The sequence below is a fragment of the Equus asinus genome, chromosome 7 (assembly GCF_041296235.1).
Source record: "Equus asinus isolate D_3611 breed Donkey chromosome 7, EquAss-T2T_v2, whole genome shotgun sequence".
In the NCBI taxonomy this organism is placed as follows: Eukaryota; Metazoa; Chordata; class Mammalia; order Perissodactyla; family Equidae; genus Equus; species Equus asinus.
Genome location: NC_091796.1, coordinates 108,904,642 through 108,929,039, shown reverse-complemented (window position 1 = coordinate 108,929,039; position 24,398 = coordinate 108,904,642). Strand labels below are relative to the sequence as shown.

Sequence of the window (24,398 nt, the reverse complement as noted above, 5' to 3'; positions counted from 1 at the left end):
AGAAACGCCTCAGCTCAGCCAATGAGAAACGCCTCAGCTCAGCCAAGAGAAAGGCCTCAGCTCAGCTAATGAGAAAGGCCTCAGCTCAGCCATGAGAAAGGCCTCAGCTCAGCCAATGAGAAAGGCCTCAGCTCAGCCAATGAGAAACGCCTCAGCTCAGCCAATGAGAAATGCCTCAGCTCAGCCAATGAGAAACGCCTCAGCTCAGCCAATGAGAAAGGCCTCAGCTCAGCCAATGAGAAACGCCTCAGCTCAGCCAACGAGAAAGGCCTCAGCTCAGCCAATGAGAAATGCCTCAGCTCAGCCAATGAGAAACGCCTCAGCTCAGCCAACGAGAAACGCTTCAGCTCAGCCAATGAGAAGCAGTTGCTGCCCCAAACTGCTACTTTCCCCCAATGGCCTTTCCATCAGAACAGCCCCTCCCTGCTCCCCTTTTTTCTCCATAAAAGCAGCTCCCTGCCTTGTTCTCTGGATTTGCCCATGGTTTGCCGTAGTGTGCACATCCCAAATTGCAATTATTTTGGCTATCCCACATAAGCTCATTTTGAGATAAAATAACAGGCGAGTCTGTGTTTTAGGTTGACAGAGCCTGGGTCCCTGCCCTCTGGTGGGACAAATGTCACGAAAGGGGAAGTGCAAGAGGCTGTGGAAGCACAGAGGGAGGAGACCTGCCCTGCCGAGGGTGGGGATAGCCCAGGGGAGCTGGCTGGCAAGGAACTGGGCTCATGCGAAGCATTTGCCATTTGAATGGCATGATTTGACCTCAGAAATTGGACATTCTGGAAGTGACTATTTATCAGGTTGAGGAAGGAACACGCTTTCTCTTTTCCCACGAGAAGTGCAGTGCACTTCCCCCTGCAACAGAGGCATAGAGGATGAGGCCAGCAGGAAGAGCATCATTAAAGGGTTCAGTCAAAGTAGCCTCAGAGTCCTAGAATTTTGAGTGACAGGGTCTCAACTGTTCCAAGGTTGTGTAATGTGGTTGTATTACTTGCAGTAACTTTTAAACTGGGGCATCATTTCCTTATAGTGAAACTGTATTTACAGCCAGTGGGATGCCCAGAGGGTAAGTGTACAGTTCCATCCGTTAGGATGAATGCACATGCCTGGGTGCCCCAGTCACCCTCCCCACCCTGGCAGAAGCCACCATTGCTCTGCTTTCTGTCCCTGCAGGGCAGCGTTGCTGTCCTGGAGCCTCACACGTGCAGGCCCATCCTGCACTTCCACGCGCTCTTGTGTCTGGCTTCTTCTCTCAACATGCCGGCTTTGGGACTCTCCACCTTCTCGCAGCCCTGGGTGGTCCGTTTCTCTGGGGCTGAGTGTATTCCATGTGTGGATGGACCTCAGCTTGTCTGCCTGTCGACAGACACCTGGGCTGGTGCCAGTCTGGGCTATGATGAAGACGGCTGCTCTGCAGATCCCTGTTTAAGGCTTTTTCTGGACCTTCCTGTTCATTCATTGCGGGAGGCACCTGGGAGTGGAGGGCTGGGTGGTGGGGTAGACGGGGTTTAACTTCTAAGGAAACTGGCAGCTTTCCAAAGTTCTTGGAAACACATTTTATCAAACAACATTATCCAATCACCTGTCTTTACCACTACAAGCTCGTCTACACTGAGGTTGTGTTATTGGTGCAATGTAGAGAGCACCTTATTGTAATTACTCAGACCCTCAAAACATCTGGTACCGGAAAGAAGGAGGCTGCTTCCACCGACCCTTCCCTCCGAGAGCAGAGCGTCCTGCGCCTGGCTGTGTGCGGGTGAGGAAGAGGCACCGGGGAAGAACTATTTCCGCTCGAAGCTCACGTCTTCCACCCGTGAACCATCTGCACACACCCCAGGGCAGTGTGTAAACCTCGCCTTTCTTTGCAGCTCTCTGCTTTGAACTGCAGGTGAACTCAGGTGTGGAGCTTTTTATGTAGAATGAAATGACTTCTCTTTCTTTTGAAAAAAATGCCTGCTCTGGTTGATTGTCAGGAGCGTGCATCAGTCTGTTGTACAACATGCTACCAGATGGTCATCTCGCAAGGAGAAGCCCGTCCCCAGGCGGCGAGGAGGAGCGTGGGGTCCCGTGCTGCTGAGGGGGCGCCTCCTTCCCTGAGAACTTACCCTGCCGCGGGGCTCTCTCCTGTCGTCCCTCTTGCTGGATCACAGAAAGAAAGAATTCTCAGAAAACTCCAAGAACGGTTTCTGCTTGTGCTTCTGCCCTGTGCCCCCAAGCAGCCACGCCGCTGCGCGCTGGGAAGGAGGTGGAAGCTGGTGCATAGCGAACTCGTTTTCCTGCCTTCCTTCAAGTCGCTGGAGGCCGTGCTGGGCACTGTTTGGACAAGTTTGCTAGCGAGCGTGAAGTCACAGGAGTTTCCGAATTTGGCCCACTCCCCCGAGATGCTGTCACATGAGTTAGCGTCCCCACGGTGTGAGCCAGCCAGACCTTCCTGGACCAGTGGGTCCACAGGAAGCCAGCCGAGCAGGCACTTGACCGATTTCAGTGACGCCAGCTGACGTTCTCAGCTCTAAAAAGCCAGGATTTAACCCTGGCGGACTCTGCGTCTCTCCATATAATTCCTTCCCTCTCTGAAATGTTGAAAGGGCAGTTTTTCTAAGTTTGCCCCAAACAATGAGGAGGTGTTGAGGGAAGCTACACAGCTTCTGGTTGAGACACCATAAGCTCTCGGCAGCTCTTTGGTGACATTCGGAGGGTGACGGCAGAGGGTACCCAATCGAAGCGAAAAGAGGCTGCTGGCATGACTCCATCTCCCCGGGGCGGAGGGCTCAGGGATCTGGGTGACGTTGACTTAAGCATGTAATTTGGGAAAACATATTTAGGACCCGTGCCTCTTACACGGGCTGGTTCTGTTTTGTCATCTGAACAAATGAACGCCTTGGCCCTGGGCCACCAAACACGTGCGTCGCCCGGACTGTTTGAGCGTCAGTGGCACCTTTTGGTGTTTAAAAGTCAAAACAAAATGACAACGTCAGAACAAAACACGTGCTAACCACACCGCTCAGTGGCTGTTGGATGTGTTTATTACCAAACTGCTCCAACCGGACACACGACCACGGGACAATGAACGTGCCCTAGGAGGTCTGTGTTTTAAGCGCTCCAGCTCATTTCAAATAGCAGGATTTTTTAAAATGTACACAACGCTGGCTTTCAGATGTTTAAAATCATTGCAGAAATCAACGGGTTGGGCTGAAGGCTTAGAGAGAAATACCAAATACAGGAACGAATTTTCATATTTCTTTGTTCATGGCGCCGGTTTTGTCGGTGAGGACCACGACGGCCGCTGTTTGAGTGGGACGGGGACCTGCTGCGGCCCGCTGGGATCGGCTCCATCTTTGTCTAAAACAGCTGGATCATCGAATCTCTTGACTTGCCGACACCAACCCATTTCACTGAAAAGGCAAAGGGTCTGTCATCGGGGGGCGCGCGCGGCCAGGAGAGGGATGGCGGGCTGCCGCGGGGCACTCACCTGCCACTCCGATGTGATTCTCCACGAAGCGAATGTAGTTCTGGGCCTGCGGGGGGAGGTCCTCCCACTTCCTGGCCCCTGTGGTGTCCACTTTCCACCCAGGCAGCGTTTCGTATTCAACCTCGACCTTCTGCAGCATCTCCTGGTTAGCTGGGGGGACACACGGTGGGACGGATGGTGGCCCACAGACGTGCACTCCAGCCCTGGAGCAGACGCTGGGTGGCTCAGGACCCCCAGCCCAGGGCCTGCTTCCCCCGGGGGCTCAGCGGCGAGGAAGGTGAGTCGCCCTGACTGGTGTTCTCGGGGTTGGGGAGTGGTTCTCTGACACAGGCTGTCCCCCTTCCAGACCAGGCGGACACGTCCACCCTGGACATGGATTCACTATGCATTCTGCTGGAATATCCATGGTGACTCGGTGGAGGAACTCCAAGGACCCCATGGGAAATTCCAAGGGGCCCAAGGATCCTGAAGTGTTAAAGGATGCTGAAGGACCTGTCCCTGCTCCCCCACCAGGGCAGGGACCCCTCCTCTTCGGCTGGACTTGGAAGCTGACAGCAGATGCTGACTGAAGATGCTGGAACAAGCTGTCCACTGCGAGGGCCCTAGAGCCTCCATGTGCTCTGAGTTTGCACATTCCCTTGGGCCCTGGATCCCCTGGGGTCACGCCACACTCCTGCTGTGCCCTCTCAAAGCTCAGGGGTCAGCAGGGCTGGGGGACACTGCCAAGAGGGCACATGCGGCTCTTGTAGCCAAGCGGCGCTGCTGGGTCTACACTCGTGTGCTGGGAGGGGAGTGAGGGCAGCTCTGCACGGTCGGGGGGAGGAAGCTGCCCGTGGGCGTGGGCCGGAACCCGTGCCCCAGTCCAGACGCATCAGGAACTGTGAAATCCAGGGACGCAGCATCGCCCTCACACTTTTTAAAAGAAGGGACATGTGGGACCAGAAACCCCAGTTAGGGTTAAATAGTCTAACCGAAAGTGTGCTTTCTTAGTAAAACGTCATCTTCACACTTGCACAGAACTTCCGTTATCCAGAGCAGTCCATGTCTGCTAACTCAGGCGGGCTGCCAGTGCTCCCAGGAGGTGGGCCTTGACACCAAGGTGCCTGAGGGTCCCCCAGGCTCCCGGGGTTGTCGCAGAGTTGGTTCCCTCCTGCAAACCTGGGCCCGTCCCTCTGAGCAGCTCAAAAACCATGGGACACGCCTGCAGCCGCCCGGAGACTAGCCAGGCCTCCCCGTGGGGGTGCGAACCTGCGAGGTGCGGCGAGTCTTCCGAGATGAGCATGCACTCTTAGCATATTTTAAGTGCAAACCCTTATCCCCTCGTCTCCAGGAACCACAGTGACTTCATCCCGTGTAGCTGCCCAGCGGAGACCGCCCAATGGACAGGAGAGCCGCCATGCCCACGTACCTGGGAAGTAGGGGATCCTTTTCCCATTCAGCTTGTACGAGATGCCGACTTTAATCTCATCCAGGGCATCCAGGATGTCCAGCTTTGTTAAGGCCAGCCTGTGCAAAAACCAACAGAGACAGATGGGGGATGCCTTCGGTGATTGCTCACCCTTTGGTTTGGGTTCCACCCCTCGCCTCTCCTCCGCCATTTACAGTGGAGAGAAAATAAAGCTTAGGTAGTCTCACAAAGACGCAGTCAACTGGCGGGCCAGGAGTGCAACTTCTGCCGGAGCAAGCTCTCCTCACCTCGAATACCCCTCAGGACCGGTCAGTGGCTCCTGCCACACCTGCCCTCTGTCACGGCTGCCTTCAGGGTCTTAGCACTCCCAAGTGGCCAGTGCATGAGCCTCGTGCCTGTGGCTCGTTCATGCTCCTGTGGCCCGCCCACCCCCAGCCGCCCCTCAGAGACCAGCAACAGTGCCGAGACCACCGATGCCAACAACGGGGCAGCAGTTCCTGAGCGCAGGGCTTTCCCGCAGTGTCTTCCCTTTTCCTTTGATGCGCCCTCTGTGGGCAAGGCCTCGAGGCCTCCCGGGGGCTGTGCTCCGGGAGCCCGTGGTGGCCAGAGTGCCCGTCCTGTGCTTTGCCGTGGCCCTCGGCGCATCGTGGGGCTGCATGTTGTCTGCTGGCCCCCCGACCCTGCAGGAAGCCTGCTTCCCAGCTCAAGGGGCCTCTCTGGGGTGTCAGTGCTCCAAGCGCAGAAGCACATGGTCATATGCTGTGTTGGGATGGCGTGTCCCTCCCACGGCCCGGCCCCGAACCCTAACAGACCTGACAGGGATCCTGACAGTCTGGCTCAGCCAAGCCCAGCCCAGTTCCCATTTAGCAGAGTGTCGGGTCTGTGAGGACCAATGTCTGGTCTTACTCCTCATCCCTGGACGAACCACGTTAACCTCCTACAGGCACCGGGCACCCTCTGGCCTTCAGCCTGTCGCCTTCCCAGCACATGTGCAGGAGCAGACGGGAGGGCCGGCTCCGACGTGCCCTGGATGGGTCTCCACGTCACCCCCGTTGTGGCCCCGCCGTGCGTAAGGTTCTAGATGGGGTGCACAGCCCGCACGGGAAGACTGTGGCTCTGAGCCCTGATGCCCAACTCCACGTGTTCCCGTGCTGTCAGAGAGTCAGGGATGTCCCGGGTGTGGACGGGCACCGGATGGCCGTGCAGTAACAAGTGTGCTGCTTACGCGGTAAATCCGTTGAGCATGTGGGCGTATCTCAGGATCATCAGGTCCAGCCAGCCGCAGCGCCTCTTCCTGCCTGTGGTCACCCCCCACTCGTGGCCGCGGCTCTGCAGCAGGTCCCCGATCTCCTAGTGAGAACAGAGCAGGACCATGTGTGGCAGGAAAGCCAGCCGGCCCTGCCTCTGCCTGCCCTGCCTCTGCCCGCTCTGCCGCAGCCACCTCACCCCTCCCCGCTCGTCCTCCCCACCCCTCCTCCCCTCCACCGCCCCCTCCCCCCAGCCTGGGCTCAGGGGAAAGCTTGAGGCTGCAGCCCCTACGAATCCCCTCCTCATGCCTGGCTTCCCCCATCCCGTGTTCCTGGCTAACGGCCCCAGCTGAGGCTCCCACGGGTAGGGTCTTGCTGATGGCAGGTTGGGGTGCCGCCTGTCGAGAGCCGCCTCCTGAACATGCGGCCTCATGGGGGTGGGGCACAGCCTTGCTCGCCTCCCCCCTTACCCCTCGCTTAGGTGCCTGGAGGTGAAGGCAGAACCTGGTCTGTAGCTTAGCTTTGGGACCAGGCTTGTGTTTATTTCTCAGGGGGGTCCCATCCCTGCGCCCCCTGCCCTGTTAAAGCCACCAGACACTTCTGGACACGGCACGCTTCCCTTCCCACTCCGGCCCTCACACAAAAGTGCTTGGGACCAGAGCCTCGTGTCCTCACTGGCCACGAGGGCACAAGGCCAGGCTGAGAAGGGAGGCTGGTGGCATCCTGAGGGTTCCTTCCCGAGTCAATGGGGCCCTGAGCTGCAGCCCCCTCAGCCCGGTACCCGCTCACCTGCGGCACTTCCCAGGGGCGTTGGGTCATGGGTATGTGTGTGCACAGCATGTCCTTAGCATAAGCTTTCGTGGTGTGATGCAGGGGGAGCATCTTGTCACCCCCGCCCGCCTTGTGTGCCACTGCTCGCCCCACCACTGGGCACCCTGCCTGCCTCCGTGCCCCTATATGGCTCTCGGGGCCAGGGACTCACGTTGATCTGCTCGGTGGGGAAGGCGCCGATGCCCACGCGGGTGGTGTAGGCCTTCACCACGCCATAGACGTCGCCCACGTTCTGGGGGGGGATGCCCAGGCCCGTGCACACGCCGCCCACTGTGCAGTTGGATGACGTCACGAAGGGGTAGGTCCCTGCAAGACAGAGCCGGTCGGGGGGCCGCCTGCCAATCCCGCAGATCGCCCTGGCCCAGGGGTCCCTCGCCGCAGAAGGCAGTGGGTGGTTCAGCCCCTGCATGTCCCCTCAGTGGGGTCTCTAGGGCTGGCGGTCTGAGGGACCACCCTGGGGGAGTGGCCGGCCTGGGGTGCTGTGTGCTGGCCCTCTGTGGCTCATGTGTGAGTCTGGGGAGTGAGGAGAGGAGAAGGAGGGTGCCTCCCCTGGCTGCACCAGGCTGCCTGGTGCTGGTGTGTCCCTAGGACTGGTGAGGTGCTTCTCTGACAGCCCTGTTCCCTCCTGTCCAGCTCAGCCCTCTCTTCTCTCCCCTCCTGGCTGAAGTTAGGAAGACCTGGGGCAGCCTGATCATTTTCATGGGCAGGGACAGCAGCGTGACCGTGGTTGGTGGCCCTGCCACGCCCTGCCAGCAGCCAGCCCAGTCTCCCAGCAGATAAGAAAATGGGGGTTCCTTGGGATCAGCCCGGCTGGGACACACCGAAGTCAATGTCGAGGAGGGCCGCGTTGGCGCCTTCCACGAGGATTTTCTTGGGGGGGCCGTGGAGCGCCTCGTACATGAAGTAAACGCCGTCCCGGACCATGGGTCGGATCCGCTCGGCAAAGCCCTGTGAGAAGGAGGAATGGGGCTACGGCGGGGCAGGGCTGCGTCCAGCCGGCCCCGGCCTCCACCCCACGGCCTCACTCTTCCAGCACATTCCTTCCCAGCGAGGGGCCTGGTCTGCAAAGCTGTGCTGAGATGGGCGCAAGCACTGAGGCGCTGGCTGGGTCGCGTCTGTGAGATTCAGCACCAGCCTCTCGCTGGCTGTTACGGGATGAATTGTATCCCCCAACTTCATCTGTCGACACCCTTACCCCCAGGACCTCAGAATGGGACTGTATTTGGAGATGGGGTCTGTAAAGAGGTGATCAAGTTAAAATGTGGACATTAAGGGGGACCCTAATCCAGTACGACTTGTGTCCTCATAAGAAGAGGAGATCAGGACACAGACACGCATACAGGGACGACCACGTGAGGACACGGGGAGAAGACGGCGTCCACACGCCCATGAGTGAACCCTCAGGAGGAACCGCCCTGCTGACACCCTGCTCTCGGACGTCCGGCCTCCAGGACCACGCGCCCCTGATTCATCCTCCCCGTCCGTGGTTCTTCCTTATAGCAGCCTGAGCTGAGACAGTGTGAACGTGTCCACGGGAAACTTGGGGTGCTGACCTTACTTGAAGGCGGGGGGACGAGCCGGACAGCCTGACGATTCAGTGACGTTTCCTACATGCGTCAGGGCCTGTGTCCGGGGCAGACTCCCCAGGTGGGCCTGCTGACCCACCTCCCCTGGGAGCGGAGGTGCCGCCCCCGAGCCCTGCTGTTTGAGGACAAGGCATCTGTGTGTGCCCCATGGACTCCGTGTGGCGGTGCACGGAGCTCCCCAGCCGCTGTCTTGCCCCTGTGGCAGCATCGGCCCATCTCTGTCCTCATTTACAGCCCCAGACCAGGGCTGGATGGGCTGGGATCCCAGCCTTGGAAACTTCTGAAAGGACTTTGCACTGACATCATCCTGTCCCCCGCCCCGCTCCGCCCCTCTGAGAATGAGCTGGGACCCCTTACCTCCTGCTCCAGATGGGACAGGGTCCGCCTCCTTCCCCCAGCCTGTCCTGGGCAATTTCCCAAGAAAGGAGGCAAGGAGCCAGGTGGAGCAGCTGAGCCCCCTGCTCCTGGAGAGGACTGCCCTGACCTCAGCTGGCCGGAGGCTCACACAGGAGGTCCACGGTCCCCAGAAGGCCAGCCATCCCAGAGTAATGCCCCATGATGGGTGTACTCCACGAGCATGCCATAAACGCCAGGTGAGATGTCACACTTTGGTGGGTCCCACTGCTGTGCTTCCCCGCTCCCTGACACTGTGCCCCAACACCGTCCCCCCGACATTGCGCCCCGACACCTTCCCCCTGACACTGCGCCCCGACACCGTCCCCCCAACACTGCGCCCCGACACCGTGCCCCGACACCGTCCCCCCGACACTGTGCCCTGACACCGACCCCCGACACTGCGCCCCGACACCACCCCCCGACACTGCGCCCCGACACTGTCCCCCAACACTGCGCCCTGACACCGTCCCCCCGACACTGTGCCCCGACACCGTCCCCCCGACACTGTGCCCCGACACCATCCCCCCGACACCACCCCCACCCTGACACCGGCCCCCCGACACCGCCCCCACAGCTCTACCTTGAGCTTTTTGAGTTGACCCTCAACATCTATTTCCAAAGTGGGGAACATGGACTGGTGCTGGTGGGCCAGGTTCTTGAATCTGCGGAAGTGACAAGGACCGTGACCCCTCACCCTGCCTGGATCCCCAAGTGCCCTCCCACTAGCTGGAGTCCCCCTGGGCTGCAGACAGCTCGGGTACCTGGTGGAAAATTCGTCGAAGTCTGCCAGGAGGTCGCAGACGCGGAGGCCCGTGCGGGCCGCCTTGGAGGAGTAGGCTGGCCCAATCCCCTTCCTCGTGGTGCCGATGCTGAGAGATGGGGGCAGCAGTGAGCATGGGGGCGGGGTGGGGGACGAGCCTCGGGCACCCCGGGGAGGAGCCTGGAAACTTGGGGCCCCGCCAGGCGCCCCAGGCCTCAGTTTCCGCCCCTATGGGTGAAGGGTTGAGCTGGCGGCATCTAAGGTGCCGTCCTAGCAGCGGCACCCTGGAGTCTGGGAGAACCGCCAGGACCCCCGGACGGCCAGCTCTCAGGACCCAGCGGCCAGGCAGTGGCAGGTCCCAGTCCTAACCCTCCCCTGGGCACACCCCCCCCCCCAGCAAATCAGCATGCTCAGTATTGCCACCTGCATCTGGCTGGGCCGTGTGTGCGCACACACACGTGTGCACAAACACATGAGTGCATGTACGTGTGTCAGCACGAGTGTGCACTTGTGTATGAATGTGCACTCGGGTGTGTGAATGTGTGCAGTGTATGCACATATCTGTGCACATATGTGTGACCACGCATGCACATGTGTGTTGCATGTGCAAGTACATGACTCCATGAGGCAGGGTGCTTCTCTGCTTCACCCCTGTCCCGGCTTTGAGAACCACAGTCCTGGCATATTCTGACAACTGTCTTTGAAGGACAAACACATGACCACTGGGTGCCAGCGGGGTCCGGGTGCTGTGGTGGGAGCTGCTGCCCATGTGTGGGGTCAAGGCCGGCCCAGGACTCCAGCAGTCATGGTGGGCGCGGCCGGGAGGGCCTGTGTACTCCTCGGGGGTGGCAGTGGCGTGACCCCGGGGAGGGGTGGGCTTGTTGGGGTTTTGGGACTGGGGTGGCCTCGGGTGAACCGATGCTGTTCTTGAGGGGATTCCATGGATCCATGTTCCCTCCCATCCTGCTGGACCAGACGCCCAGTCACCAGCCAGCGGCTCTTCGGACACTCACTTCTTCCCCTCCTGGGCCTGCCGCTGCACCTCCTGCAGCCCGTCGACGGCCTGGTGAAAATCAAACACTGCGGGCAGGCGAGGGTGCAGGGGAGACAGACGGGGTCAGGGCCTCGCCGTGCGCGCCCGGCCTCCCAGAGGGCTGGTCCAGTTTGAAAGGGGACACGCTGGCATCGGCATCCACTCGGCACCGACTCACTGTGACCCCGAATCCCCCTGGGCCTGTTTCCCCATCTGTCATGGGGACCTGGATCCCCACCTAGCACCCACCCAGAAGCTCTCTGAGACGGGCTCGTGGAGCCGTGTGGGCTGGGTGGCCGTGGAGGGGGCCACGGTGGGGTCAGCTGCTCAGGGGCCGGGGGTAGGGGCAAGCCCCATGCCAGGCCCCGGGGGAGAAACTCACCGAGGTGAGCTCGGTCAGAGATGACGAGCCTCTTCTCCCAGTCTTTCAGACCTGTGGGGACATGGCACACGTGGTCAGTGTTCACAGGGGGAGGACCAGCCAGCTGGCCCAGATCCTACCAGGCAAGAGGCCAAAATAGTCACCTCTGGTGCGTGGCAAGCGAGGGGCCCACCCCTGGTGGCTTCTCCCTCGGCTGGGTGTCCAGGACCCTCACTCCCAGGAGACGCCCACCCACATCCCTGTGGGCTGGCCCATCTCCCTGTGGGGCCTCCGTCCTGGCACCTCCTGGGGCCTATGTCCCAGGGAGGGTCAGGTTCCCACTCTTTCTGTTCATGCCTGCCCTGAACTTGAGCCTGAGGCCAAGGCTCTGCTTCCTCCATGGACCCTATCGGGGTCTCAGGGTTTCTGTGTCATCGGCCCGCCTCTAGACAACCTTTACAGGGTCTGACTGGCCCAGACATCCTGGCCGGTGGCCCCGGTCACTGCCTCCTGCCCCCAAGGAGCGCCCAGTAACCACATCCTTTCCTGTAGGCATAGTCAGCCCCACGGTCCCCAATCCTAGCTGGACATCAGCGTTCCCTGAGGAGCTTTGTCAAATTCCAGGTCCTGGGGCCCCTTCCTGGACTTCCTGAATCCACATTTCCAGGTGCCACCTGTCCCTAGTGTCACGAAAGCTCCCCTGAGATGCCGAGGCCACGACCCGCAGCCAGAATTTAGGGCCGCGGGGCTGCCCCACTCTCTGCTTTCTGAGCGGTGACCTGGCTTTCTGCACAGGCAGAGCCAGCAGGTGGCGGGCAGGGGCGCAGCCGTGGAAGCCGCCCCCGTGTCTGCCCGCCCGCCTGCCCTCGAGAGAAACCACGCAGCGAGGCGCCAGCCAGCACTGCCGCTAGGAACACTCACCTGCCCAGGGCAGGGTGAGTCTGCAGGGACTCAGACCTACCTTTCTTCTCATTCTTCTCTGCCTCTTCAAACAAGCCTGGTAAGTGGACGACCACCCCGTTCCCTGCAACACACAGACACGAGACCGCATCGTATCGCAGACACTGGGGACATACATTCAAAACAGCATGAAAGTTGCACCCCCGTGTTCATAGCAGGGTTATTCACAAGAGCTAAGACGTGGAAGCAACCCAAGGTCCATCGAGGGACGCACGGATAAAGAAAATGTGGTCTATCCACATGATGGAGTATTATTCCACCTCAATAAGGAAGGAAATCCTGACACGTGCTGAGGACATCATGCGGAGTGAAATAAGGCAGTCACAGGAGGATAAATCCCGTATGATTCCACTCATATGGATCCCTGGAGTCGTCAGAGTCATAGAGACAGAGAGCAGAATGGTGGGTGCCAGGGGCTGGGGGAGGGGACAGGGAGTCAGTGTTTAATGGGGACAGAGTTTCAGCTTGAGAAGATGAAAAGTGCTGGAGATGGACGCTGGGGATGGCAGCACATGTGAATGTACTTAATGCCACTGAAGTGGACACTTAAAAATGGCTAGGATGATAAATTTATGTATTTCGTCGCATAACAGAAATGACCCAAACAAAACAAAAGCCAGCATGAAGCATTTACAGAGTCGGAGAGCAGCCTGGCGGTGGCTGGGGCTGGGCGGGAGGGGATCACCAGCACATGGGCACGAGGGCAGTTCTCGGGGTGATGACAAAGTTCTAGAACAGAATTGTGACAGCTGCACAACCGTGGGTACGTTTCAGGGCACAGAGATTAAACCTTGATAAAACTGTGACATTTTATTTAAAAGGAATGAAAATGGGAAAGCAGGAGGCACGGAGAAATGCAGCCCAGGACCCAGCTGGCCTCCAGGGAGCCGGGCGTCCCCTACACATAAAGCAGACGCAGGGTCTGTGCGGATGTTCTGCACGGCAGAGACTCGCCTGCGGTCACATAGCACCATAGCGCGCGGTCCAGCTTAGAGCCGGGCGCTGGCCCTTTCCTTTAAGACCAAAAGCAGCTGGGCCAGGCTGCCTGCTGCCTGCCTGGGGCGAACTCTGCTCCTGTGCGTCCTGGCCAGGGTTGGTGGTGTCACAGCTCGGCCGAGGGAGACAGGACATCAGTCCAGTTGGGAGTGACTCAGAGACTATGCAAGCCACACTGAGCACAAAAGGTCACCTAAATGCCATGGCGTCCTGAAATGCCATGTGGCAGGGACCCGGGGACTGCCCCAGGCTGAGGGAGCTGCGTGCACTTGGGCACGTCCTGCTCTTGCTAAGCCAGCCCCTCAGGGTGCTGTCTGTCGCACGGAGGGCTGAGCCGACCCTCTGCTGATGCTCCCTGGGGACCGCCCAGCGGGGGCTCCAGCCACCAGCCCTGACCCATCCCCAGCTCCTTGGAGGCTGGGCAGAGTGCCCTCCTGGGCCAGCGGTGCCTCCCTGGCCTCATTTCCTGCCAAGTGGGCCCAGGCCCCCAGCCGATGGGGCTGATGCTGGAGAAGCCTTCCTGGGCTCCAGGCCGGGGGTGCAGGCTAGGGCCCCTCACATGAACCAGGGTCGTCGTGCACTGTCCTCAGCCACTGCCGGGCCGAGTCTGCACCCTGTGGAGAAGGCCCTGGGCGGCCCTCCTCCTGCTCAGCCTGACTGCACGCAGCCCGCAGCCCTCGCCGACATTGTCCTTCCTGTGCTCCCAGGGAGTGGGCCGGACACTGTGTATCGCTGGGCGCACCCCAGCAGCTGCAGCCCCTGCGTCCCGACCTGGGAGGGGTGGGCATAGATACGTCTCAGGGAGGTCTTGCTAAGTTGTGGAAAGAGCTGGAAGGAGAAGTACTGGAAGCTTTGAGAGGGCAACCCTGGGCCTGGCCTGGCCTAGGGGACCAGGAAAAGCTCCTGAGCAAGGAGGCCATGAGCTGAGGCCAGGATGATCATTCGGGCCTTGTGACTGAGAGAGAGAGAGACAGAAAGAGAGAGAGACAAAGAGACAGAGAGAGAGAGAGAGAGAGGGTGGCTGCCGCGAGGGCAATGCGGAAGGGCTGGGAGCAGGGAGCGAGGTGGCCCCTCTGCAGCGTGGGCCTGGCCTGGCTGAGGGAGGCCTCTGGGAAGCCGGCCCCGGGAGCGGCCAGGAAGGGCTCAGCTCCTCCACCCAGGCTCGGCCTCCATCCACGCAGCAGGAAGCCGGGCCTGTCGCCTGCACACACACACAGACATGCACACTTGCTCACACATGCACAGGCATGCTCACTCACAGGCATGCACACGCACACAATCAGTCCCCTAAGCACACACATTTACACACAAGCACACTCACACAATGCCTGCATACACACATGCATAGAAACTTAAACACACGCACACTCACCCACTCATGCAATGCACTCATGTGCTCACACACACGTGTGTACACAGCCCCCTACACACCACACTCACTCACGCACGTGCATACAGGCACGTGCACACACTTGAGTTCTGAGAGTTCAGTGGAGGCTCCTGCGTCCTCTCTCCCTTTTGCCCAGGCTGGGCGGGCATCCTGGGCTCTGGGCTCTGAGGACAGGCCCCCAGATCAGATTCCTCTGCGAGGGCTCCCACATGGGAGCTGAGACCTCAAATCCCTCCCCACCCCCACCCCCAGGCCGAGCAGGTTATCCTGCAGAAGCTTCTGGGCAGGCCAGGCAGGCCGAGGTCCAGCCCAGCTCTCCCCCTGCGTGCAGCCCTGCACATGGGGCCCCTGGCCTGGATGATGTCCCAGGCCTTCCCGCTCACATGCTTGGAATCTGGGTGTCTGTGCCCAGTCCCAGCGCGGGTGGGCAGGGCACTCACCAATGAAGGACACAGCCTTGGTGTTGATGATGCCGCTGGGCAGCAGGTGGAAGTCGTACTCCTTGCCATCCACCACCACGGTGTGGCCAGCATTGTTGCCCCCCTGGGGACAGAAACCCGGCTGAGTGTCCAGGAGCCCGGGAACTTGGACCCACCCTGGAAGGGCCTGCAGGGTGCCCAGCCTCTCCAGGCCAGCTCTAAACGCAGGCACTCAGGAGCCGCCTCTGTGCTGCCTGGGGTGGCGGTTCTGTCCCCCAGGGTGCGTGAGATACCGTCCACGCTTGAACTCGGGAAGTCTGGTTAAGTGGTCGGCTCTGATGTGTGTCTGGGCCGTGCTGGGTTAGTGCCCTGCCCCTTGGATGGGGTACAGGGCCTGGCCAGGGGACTGGCAGGAGAGGGGCTGGCCCAGGCTGGTCCCAACATCCGGGACCATCTCGCAGGCATGTGCTGATGCCCCAAGGAGGCTGGCTCAGCACAGGTTCTGAAGCCGGGACACACTCGGAGCCCCGCCCGCCCATGAGGCCCCCTGATGCAGGAATGAGGGGGCCGCCCTTTCGGGAGGTACAGACTCAGGTGCCCATGGCCTGAGCTGCCATGTGCCACACAGCCCGAACTCTGTGGTGGCCAAGGCCGGGCGAGGCAGCACCGCCCCTCTGGGGCCGGGTGAGGGGAACAGGTGCCATCCCGGGCCAGCAGGGCCAGCGCCCCTCACCCCCCTAGGAGGGACCCCTCCCTTTGGGCCCACGCCTCCCACTAAGAACAAAAATGAAAAAACAATTCTGACGCCAGCTGGGATCTGAGGACACCTGGGCAACAGGCTCGCTTCTTTTTGGAACTCCTGCTGACCATGGCTGAGGTGGGTTGGGGGGTGGGGGGAGCTCCCTGGTGGGGGTGCCTGGGAAGGTTCCCGCCACGAGAGGGTGCTGTGGCCCCCCAGGCTGTTGGTCCCTCCCCTCCCCTCCACCTGTTCAATGGTCTGGGGGAGATTTACAAGTCTCCCAGCCCCAGGTGGGGGCAGGTGGGGTGCTGGGGGCAGCGAGGTGCAGATGCCAGGAGACCCCAGGCCAGGGGCTCCCCCTCCTGGACCCCACTTCATGCATCAGTAAATTAAGAGGTGGGGCTGGAGCCCTAGTACATCCTGCAACCTCTCCGGTGCGCCCGTCACCCGGGCTCAGGCCCTACGATGGGCTCCAGCTTCCCGAGATGGCCTTGCCAGAAACCAGCTCCACGAGGTCCCTAGACACCCGAGCCGTCTGCTTGGGGAATGGGTGTGCGAGGCCGCCTGGGTCTGCTCCCCACGCCTCTGACACACGGTCATTCAGAGGTCAGCTGGAGGACTTCGCGGCAGGTCTGCCGTCTCTAACAGACTCCTGGGGTCTCCGTGATCCAGGTCTGCATTCCTCGCCCTGCCACACAGCTCGACTGTGTCCGGCAGGCGGTCCTGCCCCCTCCCCGGCGGGGTCCAGCCGGCCCTGGGACTTCCGGGTGGTTGGCTGCGGGAGCCAACGGCAGGCTCTGAGCAAATGATGGGGGAGGCAGGAAGGACAAGGCGGCGTGGGTCTGGGAGCCAAGGAGGGGTGCCCCACAGCACACTAGACAGGAGGGGACCACAGGGGCTTCGGGTGGGAAGGGCGATGAAGGGAGCTGATGCTGATGAGGTGGGGGGAGGAGGGGCAGCAGCCACTGCGGCCCAGCCCTGACCGTCAGAAGGGCTGGGCGCTTCCTGCAGACCCCAAGTCTGCCCCTGGATGCTGCTTCAGCCCATCTGACGGTCAGGGTGGGACGGCCAGTAATTCAGAAATGCCCACGGTGACTGACAGGCCCCGGGCTTGGGGTCATGGCACCCTCCCACACCCTGTGCTTGCTCTGCCCTCGCCTCAGCACACCTGAGGGGATCCCCCCACTCGAGGTTCTCTGCGCACATTCACACCCACAACCACATTTGCACCCGGGGGGCGTGGCTCCATGACAGATAGGGAAACTGAGGCCCTGGGAGAAGGGGTCTGTAGCAGAACCCAGGCTAGACCTGATGGCAGGCTGACTGCCTCCCTGCAGACGCTCTCTCCTATGTGCCAGACAGCCCCCCCAAGGCCGCATTCTGTCTGCCATGGCCGGCACGGCTGGCCGCCAGATGAGCCCAGACACCCGCCTCCCACCCCCTGCGCTCTGAGTGCCCAGTGCCAGCGTCAGCTGGCCGAGGACACACACACAGACGAGGAGCGCCGCCCAGCACATCCCCGCTTTGTTTGGGGTAAACACGGGCGCCTGGGGACAGGGGCAGGTGTCATGGGCCAGTGGGTGTCAGATGACCCCTCCAGTTGCAGGGACCAGGCGTCAGGCCACAGGCCACTCCCAGGGACAGGAGCCAGCCCTGGAGGCCTAGCCCAGGGCCTGCTGACCTGCAGACACACCTCCCAGCCACTCTGCAGAGGTCCAGCTTGCCTGTCCCAGAGACCCCATGTCCTCCCCCAGGTACATGCCAGCAGGCAGTGGGGTCGGGGCAGAAGCACCCCAGCTGCCCTCCTTAGACTTGCAGCTCAGCCCGCAGTCTGCTCGGGGCTGAGGCCTGGTTTGGAAAGCCACTTGGAGGGGGGAGCTTGTCCAGGGTCCCCATGGGAGCGTGGGGGAGAATGCCTGTCCGCAGCCCAGTCTGGCTGCCCCCGTGGGGCCTCTGCCTCTGGGCTGCTCTCAGCCTCCCTGGCCCACGTGCCTGGTGCCCTGCAAGAGTAAGTAAGGATCGTCCTGAACCTAGGGTGGCTGGGGGATTCCTGGGCTGTCTCACCGTCTGCTCCACACTTGCTCATCCCTTCCATTGCCCTGGAGGACAGGCTGAGTCAGGCTGGGAGCTGGGCACACAGGCAGGCCATGCATCGGCCCCTCGGAGCTCTGCCTGCCTCCAGGGTCTCCCCTCTGATGGAGCCTGCGCTCAGGCACAGCTCTGAGCCTCCCAGGGATGCGGATGCCACTGTCGCCCCCAGCCCAGCCTGCTCTGCAGCATCTGTAAGGGCCTCTCTCCACCAAAGGCCTCATCACACCCTCCTCGCCTCCATGTGGGACTCCGACAGGGCTCCGTGTTGCTCCCTATGGAGCACATTCTGCAAGCCTCATCCCCATGCATGTCCCCTGCCTCAATCTCCTGCATCTGCCCATTCCTGCCCCTTCCACCACCCCTGGCCCGTGTACCCTGCCATCTGCTTGGGAGTCCTTCCGCTGACCTCCTCTGATCTGGCCGGGCCCCCGTCCCTCACGACCCGCTCAGCCACCACCCTCTCTGTTCTTCCCCTGACCCCCACCACACGGTCCTCACTCTGCTCTGAACAGCTCCTTTGGCCCCAGGTTCCCAGGGAGGCACCTAGCCTGGCCTTTCATCCCTGTGACACAGCCCCCCTGCCTCTGCCATCGGCGGCACTGGGGGGCCAAGGACAGTTATCTCCTTGGCAGAGCCCCAGGCCTCCGAGCCCCAGACCCCCTCTCCCTCACGTCCCCTGACTGTCTCTGACAGCCCTGCACCCCATGCTCCTGGGCTGTTTCCGTCTCTCCCCCAGAGCACAGAGCCTGCCCGCCTCCCCCGGCCAGCTCACTTGGGAGAGGGACCACCTCCTCTGCCTCTGTGTCCATCTCCAGCCCTGGTCTGTGGGCGGGACAACGGGACTGAGGGAGCAAAGAGGTGAACTGGGGGTGGGGCAGGCTGCTCGGGGGCTGTGGCTGTGGCCGGGTTGGGGGAGGAGGCCTCTTGGCAGCAGCTGCTGCATGTTTATCAGGACCATGCACATCACACAGCAAGGGGCTGCTCTCAGGGTGGGGACACACTTATGACTCACTTGTCTGAGTGGGACCCCAAAGTTCACCCGCCCATGCAGTGCCTCACCTTCTTTTGGTACCTGCTGGCAGGCTCCTATCACTCATTCATTCATTCATCCAACCCAAACAGAGCTGCTCTCTGCCCCGTGAGGCGGTGGGGCGCGGCCTGGGAGGCAGGGGTCCTGGGCCCCGGGTGGTCTGCCCTGGCAGATGTCCCTGCAGCCAGGAGCCGCTGTGCAGCCCCGGAGCCGGCCTCCCCTGCAGCCACCGCTGGGTGACCAGAGCCATCAGAGGGCACAGACGTGGAGGGGAGGCTGCTTCTAGAAGCAACACCCGGCATTTCCAGCCCAAGGCAGCCGCCCCGCTTCCCCCAGGAGGCCCCTGGACCGGCCCGGGGTCTGCAGTGGGGCATTTCCTAATACCCCCGTGGAGGGAGGTCCCAGAGCACTGACAAGCTGCAAGATGAGGCCCCCAATGAGTGAGGCCACCGTGTGCATCGCCACAGCTCTCCAGCAGCAGCTCGAGGCTGGCTGGCCCTTCCTGGGGGGCCACCCTGGTGGGAGACAGCCCTGGCTAGACGAGGTGGTGGCATGTGAGCTCACAGTGGAAACCAAGAGAAACCCACCCCGGTACACTTGTGCTGAGAGTGGTCAGCACCCAGAGCCCAGCACTGCCTGCTCTGCCGTTGGAAGGAGGGGAATTTTCAATCCCAGCCAGCGAGCGCTGAGACCTGGCCAGCCCGGTCGAGGGGCCCAGCACCTCTGACGAAGGTGATTGGGAAGCGGAGGGAGGGTTGGGAGTGAAGGGCTGGTGACCTGGGGCCTGGGGCCTGGGGCAGGGCGCTGCAGGGGAGACCAAGGCCACAACGGCCAGTCCAGGCAAGCAGCCCAGAGGCTCCTATCGGGAGGGGGTGGGGGTCAAGCAGCAGGAAGGACACTGGGCAGACACAGAAAGAGGGAGCCCGGTGGACGTGTGGGGACTTCTAGGAGGGGTGGGCAGAGCTCCCAGCCGAATGGCTATGCACAGAGCGCACAGAGAGTGGGCAGGGCCTGGCCTGCTGACTCGGGTGGCAGAACAGGGAGGGCCCGGTTCCAGAACCATCTCCACAGCTGGAAGGAGGGCTGGGCAGCCTCAAGATGAGGGCTAAGGGTAAGTGCAAAGTCCTCTGGTCACTTCAGGAGGGGAGACGAGCCAAGATGGGCGTGCAAGGCTGAGCAGAGCCAGCCGTTTACATGGAGGGCCCTGGGCAGCACTGCAGCAGACAGGCCCGAGGAGGGGACGCCTCGTGCTGTGGGGGAGAGGAGTGGCAGCCCCCCGGCCAGGCGCCCAGCTGCAGGGGGACGAGGGCCCTTGCTCACGCAGCAGGGCTCTGGAGGCTACCTCTGGCACCTGGGGGCCCTAGGAGAGGAGTGGGCTTGGGTGCTGTGGCTCAGGGCAGAGAGAGGGTGGGAGACTTCCCGCGATCCCAGGAAGCACCTTCCAGGAATCACTGTCCGCATCAGGCAGGAGTGGTCCAGACAGCTGTTGAGGCTCATGTTCCCAAGCCAAACGCCTTGGGACCATGCCCTTCTCGGGGGCATGCCCCGAGCCCCAGCCGTCCGTCCTGGCTGCAGGTCAGGAAGGAGGTCACAGAATATGGGAGAAGGGGCTCACAGATACCCCTTCCCCATTTTTCGCAGCATCTCGGGGCGTGGCTCCAAACCCCAGCAGCGCCAAAGCGTGCACCCCAAAGCTGACCCCTTTGTCCCCTGAGCTGTAAGTCAGCCCACAGCAGCAAGCGTGGCTCCCTGGCCCTGGCAGGAGGGAGTGCCCCGTGTCGGTCAGAACAGACAGGGCCCCACCCTGGGCCCTCAGGGGACAAAGTCTGTGTCCGGCCTCCTCAGTGCCACTGCCAGCCACCGGGTCACTCTGGCCAGAAGTCTGTGGCTCCTCCCTCTCCCTGTGTCTGGCCAGGACCCTCCTTGTCCCTGCCCTGCCTTCCTTCAGGTCCTGGCCCCTGTCCTGCCCTGGCCTCTGCCTCCTCCTGGCTGACTCCCCAGCTCACCCTCCAGCCCCTCACCAGTGTGCACTGATCCCCATGTGGAGTCAGCCAGCCCTGACCCAGACCCAAACAGAATGAGGAAGGGGGATGTCTGGGTGGTCCTTGCCCCACCCCACCCCAACACGCTGGAGAGCCAGCGTCACACTCATGGCACACTCCACCCCACGAGGATCGGGTGTCCCCAACTCAGCGACTTGTATTTATAGCTCTGCCGCTGGCCCACAGCCCTGGAGGGTGGGGCTGGGTGGGGAAGGCGGTCCCTGGGGGAGGGAGTGGGCGAGGGGTGTCAGGTGCCGGGAAGGAAGGGTGTGCGGGTCTGAGTGGCAGGGGGGTTGTGTGCGTGGGTGGTGCGTGCGTGTGTGAGTGGGTGGGGGTGGCCCCTGGGAAAGGTGTCCCCAGGAAGGAAGGTATCCAAGAGGCATGTCTGGGTCGGGACGCGGGAGAGCAGGAACAGGGTCTGTCTGGGTCGAAGGGGGGGGGGGGACCCGGAGCCCTGGCCCGCACCTGGCAGCGGCTGATGATGTCGGCGTCCGTGGCCAGCAGGTCCACCACCTTGCCTTTGCCCTCGTCCCCCCACTGAGCGCCCAGCACCACGGTCACCCGGGAGCCGGTCGCCGCCGCCTCCTGCTGCAGCCGCCCCCGCTTGACGCCGCCCGCGCCGGGGGGCCGGTCGTTGGAGGCTCGGGTCCCCGACATGCTGGCTCGCTCGTCCGCTGCGCCGGGCCGCCCGAGAGCCCGCCGCGGCCCGCGCGCCCGCGCCATTAAAAGGAGCCGGCCCGGGGCGGGGGGCGGGCCGGGGGCGGGCCCGGCGGGCGCCGTGACGCGCCTCGGTGACCTCCGGGCGCCGGGTCCCCGCCCCGCGCCGCCCCCTGGAAGCCGAGTTGGGCCGCGGGCACTTCTGGGGGGCGCGCGGACAGACGGCGCGCTCCGGGGTGCCTCCAGCGGGCCTGGCCGGGTGCGCCCCATGAATGCTAGTGCGGGGCTTTTGCTCTCGATTGCCCCGAAGCAGGGCCTGGGTGCTGCGCACCCACCCTGCCCCGGCCCCGCCAGGTCCAGGACCACGGGGTTCCAGAAACTGCGGGGGGTCCCCTCCGGGGCGGGAGTGCGGTTTGCAAAAGGGGAGCTGCGTCTCTGTGCCCCACGTGGAGGGTCCGCACCCTCGGGGTGCGCACCTGCCCTGCGGTGAAGCCCCGCCACCTGGACGGGCGTGCGCGCCCTCTGGTGGCCGCAGAGAGAAGACAGCGTGTTGTGTCCCCCCTCTCCCGCTCCCCCACACTCGGCACCCGGACCCCCAACCTCCCACATGCGCAGGGGCCTGGTGTCCAGCGCAGGGCACGCTGTGGAGCCTTGCCTGCTGGTACCAGCAGGTGGGCTCCATCCGGGAGCTGGGCTGCCCTCAGTCCCCAGGGCCCTAAGTCCAGGGCGGACGGACTCGTGTTGTCTGGGTCACCTGGCCCAGGCAGGGGAGCAGCCAGGGATGCTCAGCAGCCCAGGACCAGGGGCTCCAAGAAGCCCCACACCAGACCTCCTTCCTGCCCCAGCTCGTGGAAGGACTGGGTGCTGAGAGGGTGCATGATGGTCTGTCTGCCGGGCTCCTGTGTTCCCAGCTGGGTGCACTGCCTGCCCACCACCCACCAAGTGGACTGGGCTTGGGCATGGCTAGCACCATGGCTAGGATAAGGAGCCAGGGATGGTCCCCTGGGGGCAGGAGGGCTTGTCACCCAAGGGTCACTCATGGAGAGTTAACAATTCAAGCAGCCACAGAGGACTACTGCACTGGTCCATCTTCCCCCTTGGACTCTCCTCTCCCTCTCCCAGCCACCCTCCTGGCCCCAGCACCCCCCGATGGGAGCCCTGGCTGTGCCCTCGGCAGGTCGCTTGGCCCCTCTGTGTCCCAGTCCGTCTTCTCTCACACCGGGACATCAACGTCAGCATTGTTGTGGGATAAACGCCATAATGTGAGTTACCAGCAGTCACGGGACATCTCAAGTTGTCCGTCATTGTCCCTAGGAAGGAGATGCAGGTGTCCTGTGTAAGCTAACATCCTCAGCTGGAAAGCGTGGTGGTGACAGCCAGTGGGGCGGGGGGAGAGGGAGGAGCCCCCCAGCTACCAGCCCCTGGGAAGTGGCTGGAGCAGGGGCAAGCGGGCCGACTCTGGGCTCTGAATGCCATCAAGGCTGAGCAGGCTGAGGATGGGGCGCACCGTGAGCTGGCAGCCAGGAGGGGGTGGTGGCCAGGGGTCCTGGGGGTCTCAGGGAGGGAATGTGGGGCACAGCAGCTGACTGTAGATGAAGAAAAGGCGAGATTGTAGTGGGAGGCACCAAGAGGGTTACGGAGGTTTCTTTCTTTGTTCGATTCCGGGTGAAAGAAGTCGAGTCTTTTGAATGCCCCCCAGGAGCCACAGAGAGTTTGCTGCAGTCAGCTCCGATGAGTGGGTGCTTCCCTCTGTCCACCCCTGGGGCAGTGCTGAAGACCCAAAGAGGGGGCGCTGGCTCTGAGCCCTTCCTGGGGGAAACCCGGGGCTCTGGGCCAGCAGGTGTGCGGTGGGGACACAAGGGGACCAGAGGGACGCCATGGAGATTGACAAACTCTGCAAGGCCAAATGCTGGCCGGGGCACCACCTCCCCCAGGCCTGGGCCTATAAATAGCCGGCAGGCCTGGGGGAGCCGGGATTTTCTATAAACAGCCTGTCCAGGCCCAACAGCTGGGGCCCTGCCAGTCACACGCCCAGCCCGAATTAGAACACCCCCGCCCCCTGCAGTGGCCCTGTGCAGTGGGCCTGTCACCAGGGCCATGGCAATACAAGTCACCAAGTTTGGGGGCCCTCTGTATGACCTCGGGCAAGCACTCAGGGAGGGGTGGGCTCAGCCACCTGGGGTTTCCACTCTCTGGGGGTCGCACTTCCCTTTGGGGCCACATCGTGCACAGTGACCCAGGACACAGACACCACACAGGCTGCACATACCCTCACATCATTGAACGTGAAAGACTGCATGGCAGGAATGAAAAATGGTGCAGCTGCTTTGGAAAACACTTTGGCAGTTTCTTAAAAAGTTAAACATACACTTAGCATATGACCTGGCCATTTCCCTCCTAGGAATCTGTTCCTGAGAAATGAAAACAGACATCCACACAGACCAGCATGCAGGTGTTCACAGCGGCACTAGTCACAAAGGCCTCCCGCTGGAAATGACCCAAGTGTCTGTCAACAGATGAATGGATGACAAAATGTGGCCTGTCCACACACGGAATGAAAGGGAATGGAGGACCGACACATGCTCCAGCCCGGATGAATCTTGAAAGCATGCTAAATGAAATAAGCCCATCACAAAGGGTCACATACTGTATGATTCCATTTATATGAAATGTCCACAAAAAGTGAATCCACAGAGACAGAAAGCAGAGTAGTGGCTGCCAGGGCTGGGAAAGGAGGAATGGGGCGTGAGTGCTACTGGGTGTGCGAGGGCTGTTGGGATGATGGAAATATTCTAAAACCGGCTCATGGTGATAATTGCATAACTTTGTAAATCTGAAAACAATCACTGAGTCACTGGGGCTGGCCCCATGGCTGAGTAGTTAAGTTCGCACGTTCTGCTTTGATGGCCTAGGGTTTCACCAGTTCGAATCCTGGCTGTGGACCTAGCACCGCTCATCAGGCCATGCTGAGGAGGCGTCTCAC

The 24,398-nt window shown here is 61.8% G+C and overlaps 1 protein-coding gene and 1 long non-coding RNA gene across 2 annotated transcripts; one reads left to right on the top strand and one right to left on the bottom strand.

Moving 5' to 3' along the window:
* Positions 1 to 3,005: 3,005 nt before the first annotated feature.
* On the bottom strand, positions 3,006 to 21,497 carry ADSS1 (adenylosuccinate synthase 1). The gene is made up of 13 exons (XM_044774408.2): positions 21,224 to 21,497; positions 14,878 to 14,980; positions 12,053 to 12,115; positions 11,113 to 11,163; positions 10,711 to 10,777; positions 9,699 to 9,806; positions 9,518 to 9,599; positions 7,777 to 7,903; positions 7,107 to 7,261; positions 6,103 to 6,227; positions 4,878 to 4,975; positions 3,470 to 3,619; positions 3,006 to 3,392 (listed from the first exon to the last, which is right to left on the bottom strand). The coding sequence occupies exons 1-13, from the start codon at positions 21,479 to 21,481 to the stop codon at positions 3,340 to 3,342; spliced, it is 1,440 nt and encodes a 479-aa protein (XP_044630343.2). The 5' UTR covers positions 21,482 to 21,497; the 3' UTR covers positions 3,006 to 3,339.
* Positions 19,625 to 24,064, top strand: LOC123287272 (uncharacterized). The gene is made up of 2 exons (XR_006530472.2): positions 19,625 to 19,827; positions 23,817 to 24,064. It is a non-coding gene; the product is annotated as an uncharacterized lncRNA (long non-coding RNA).
* Positions 24,065 to 24,398: the final 334 nt, after the last annotated feature.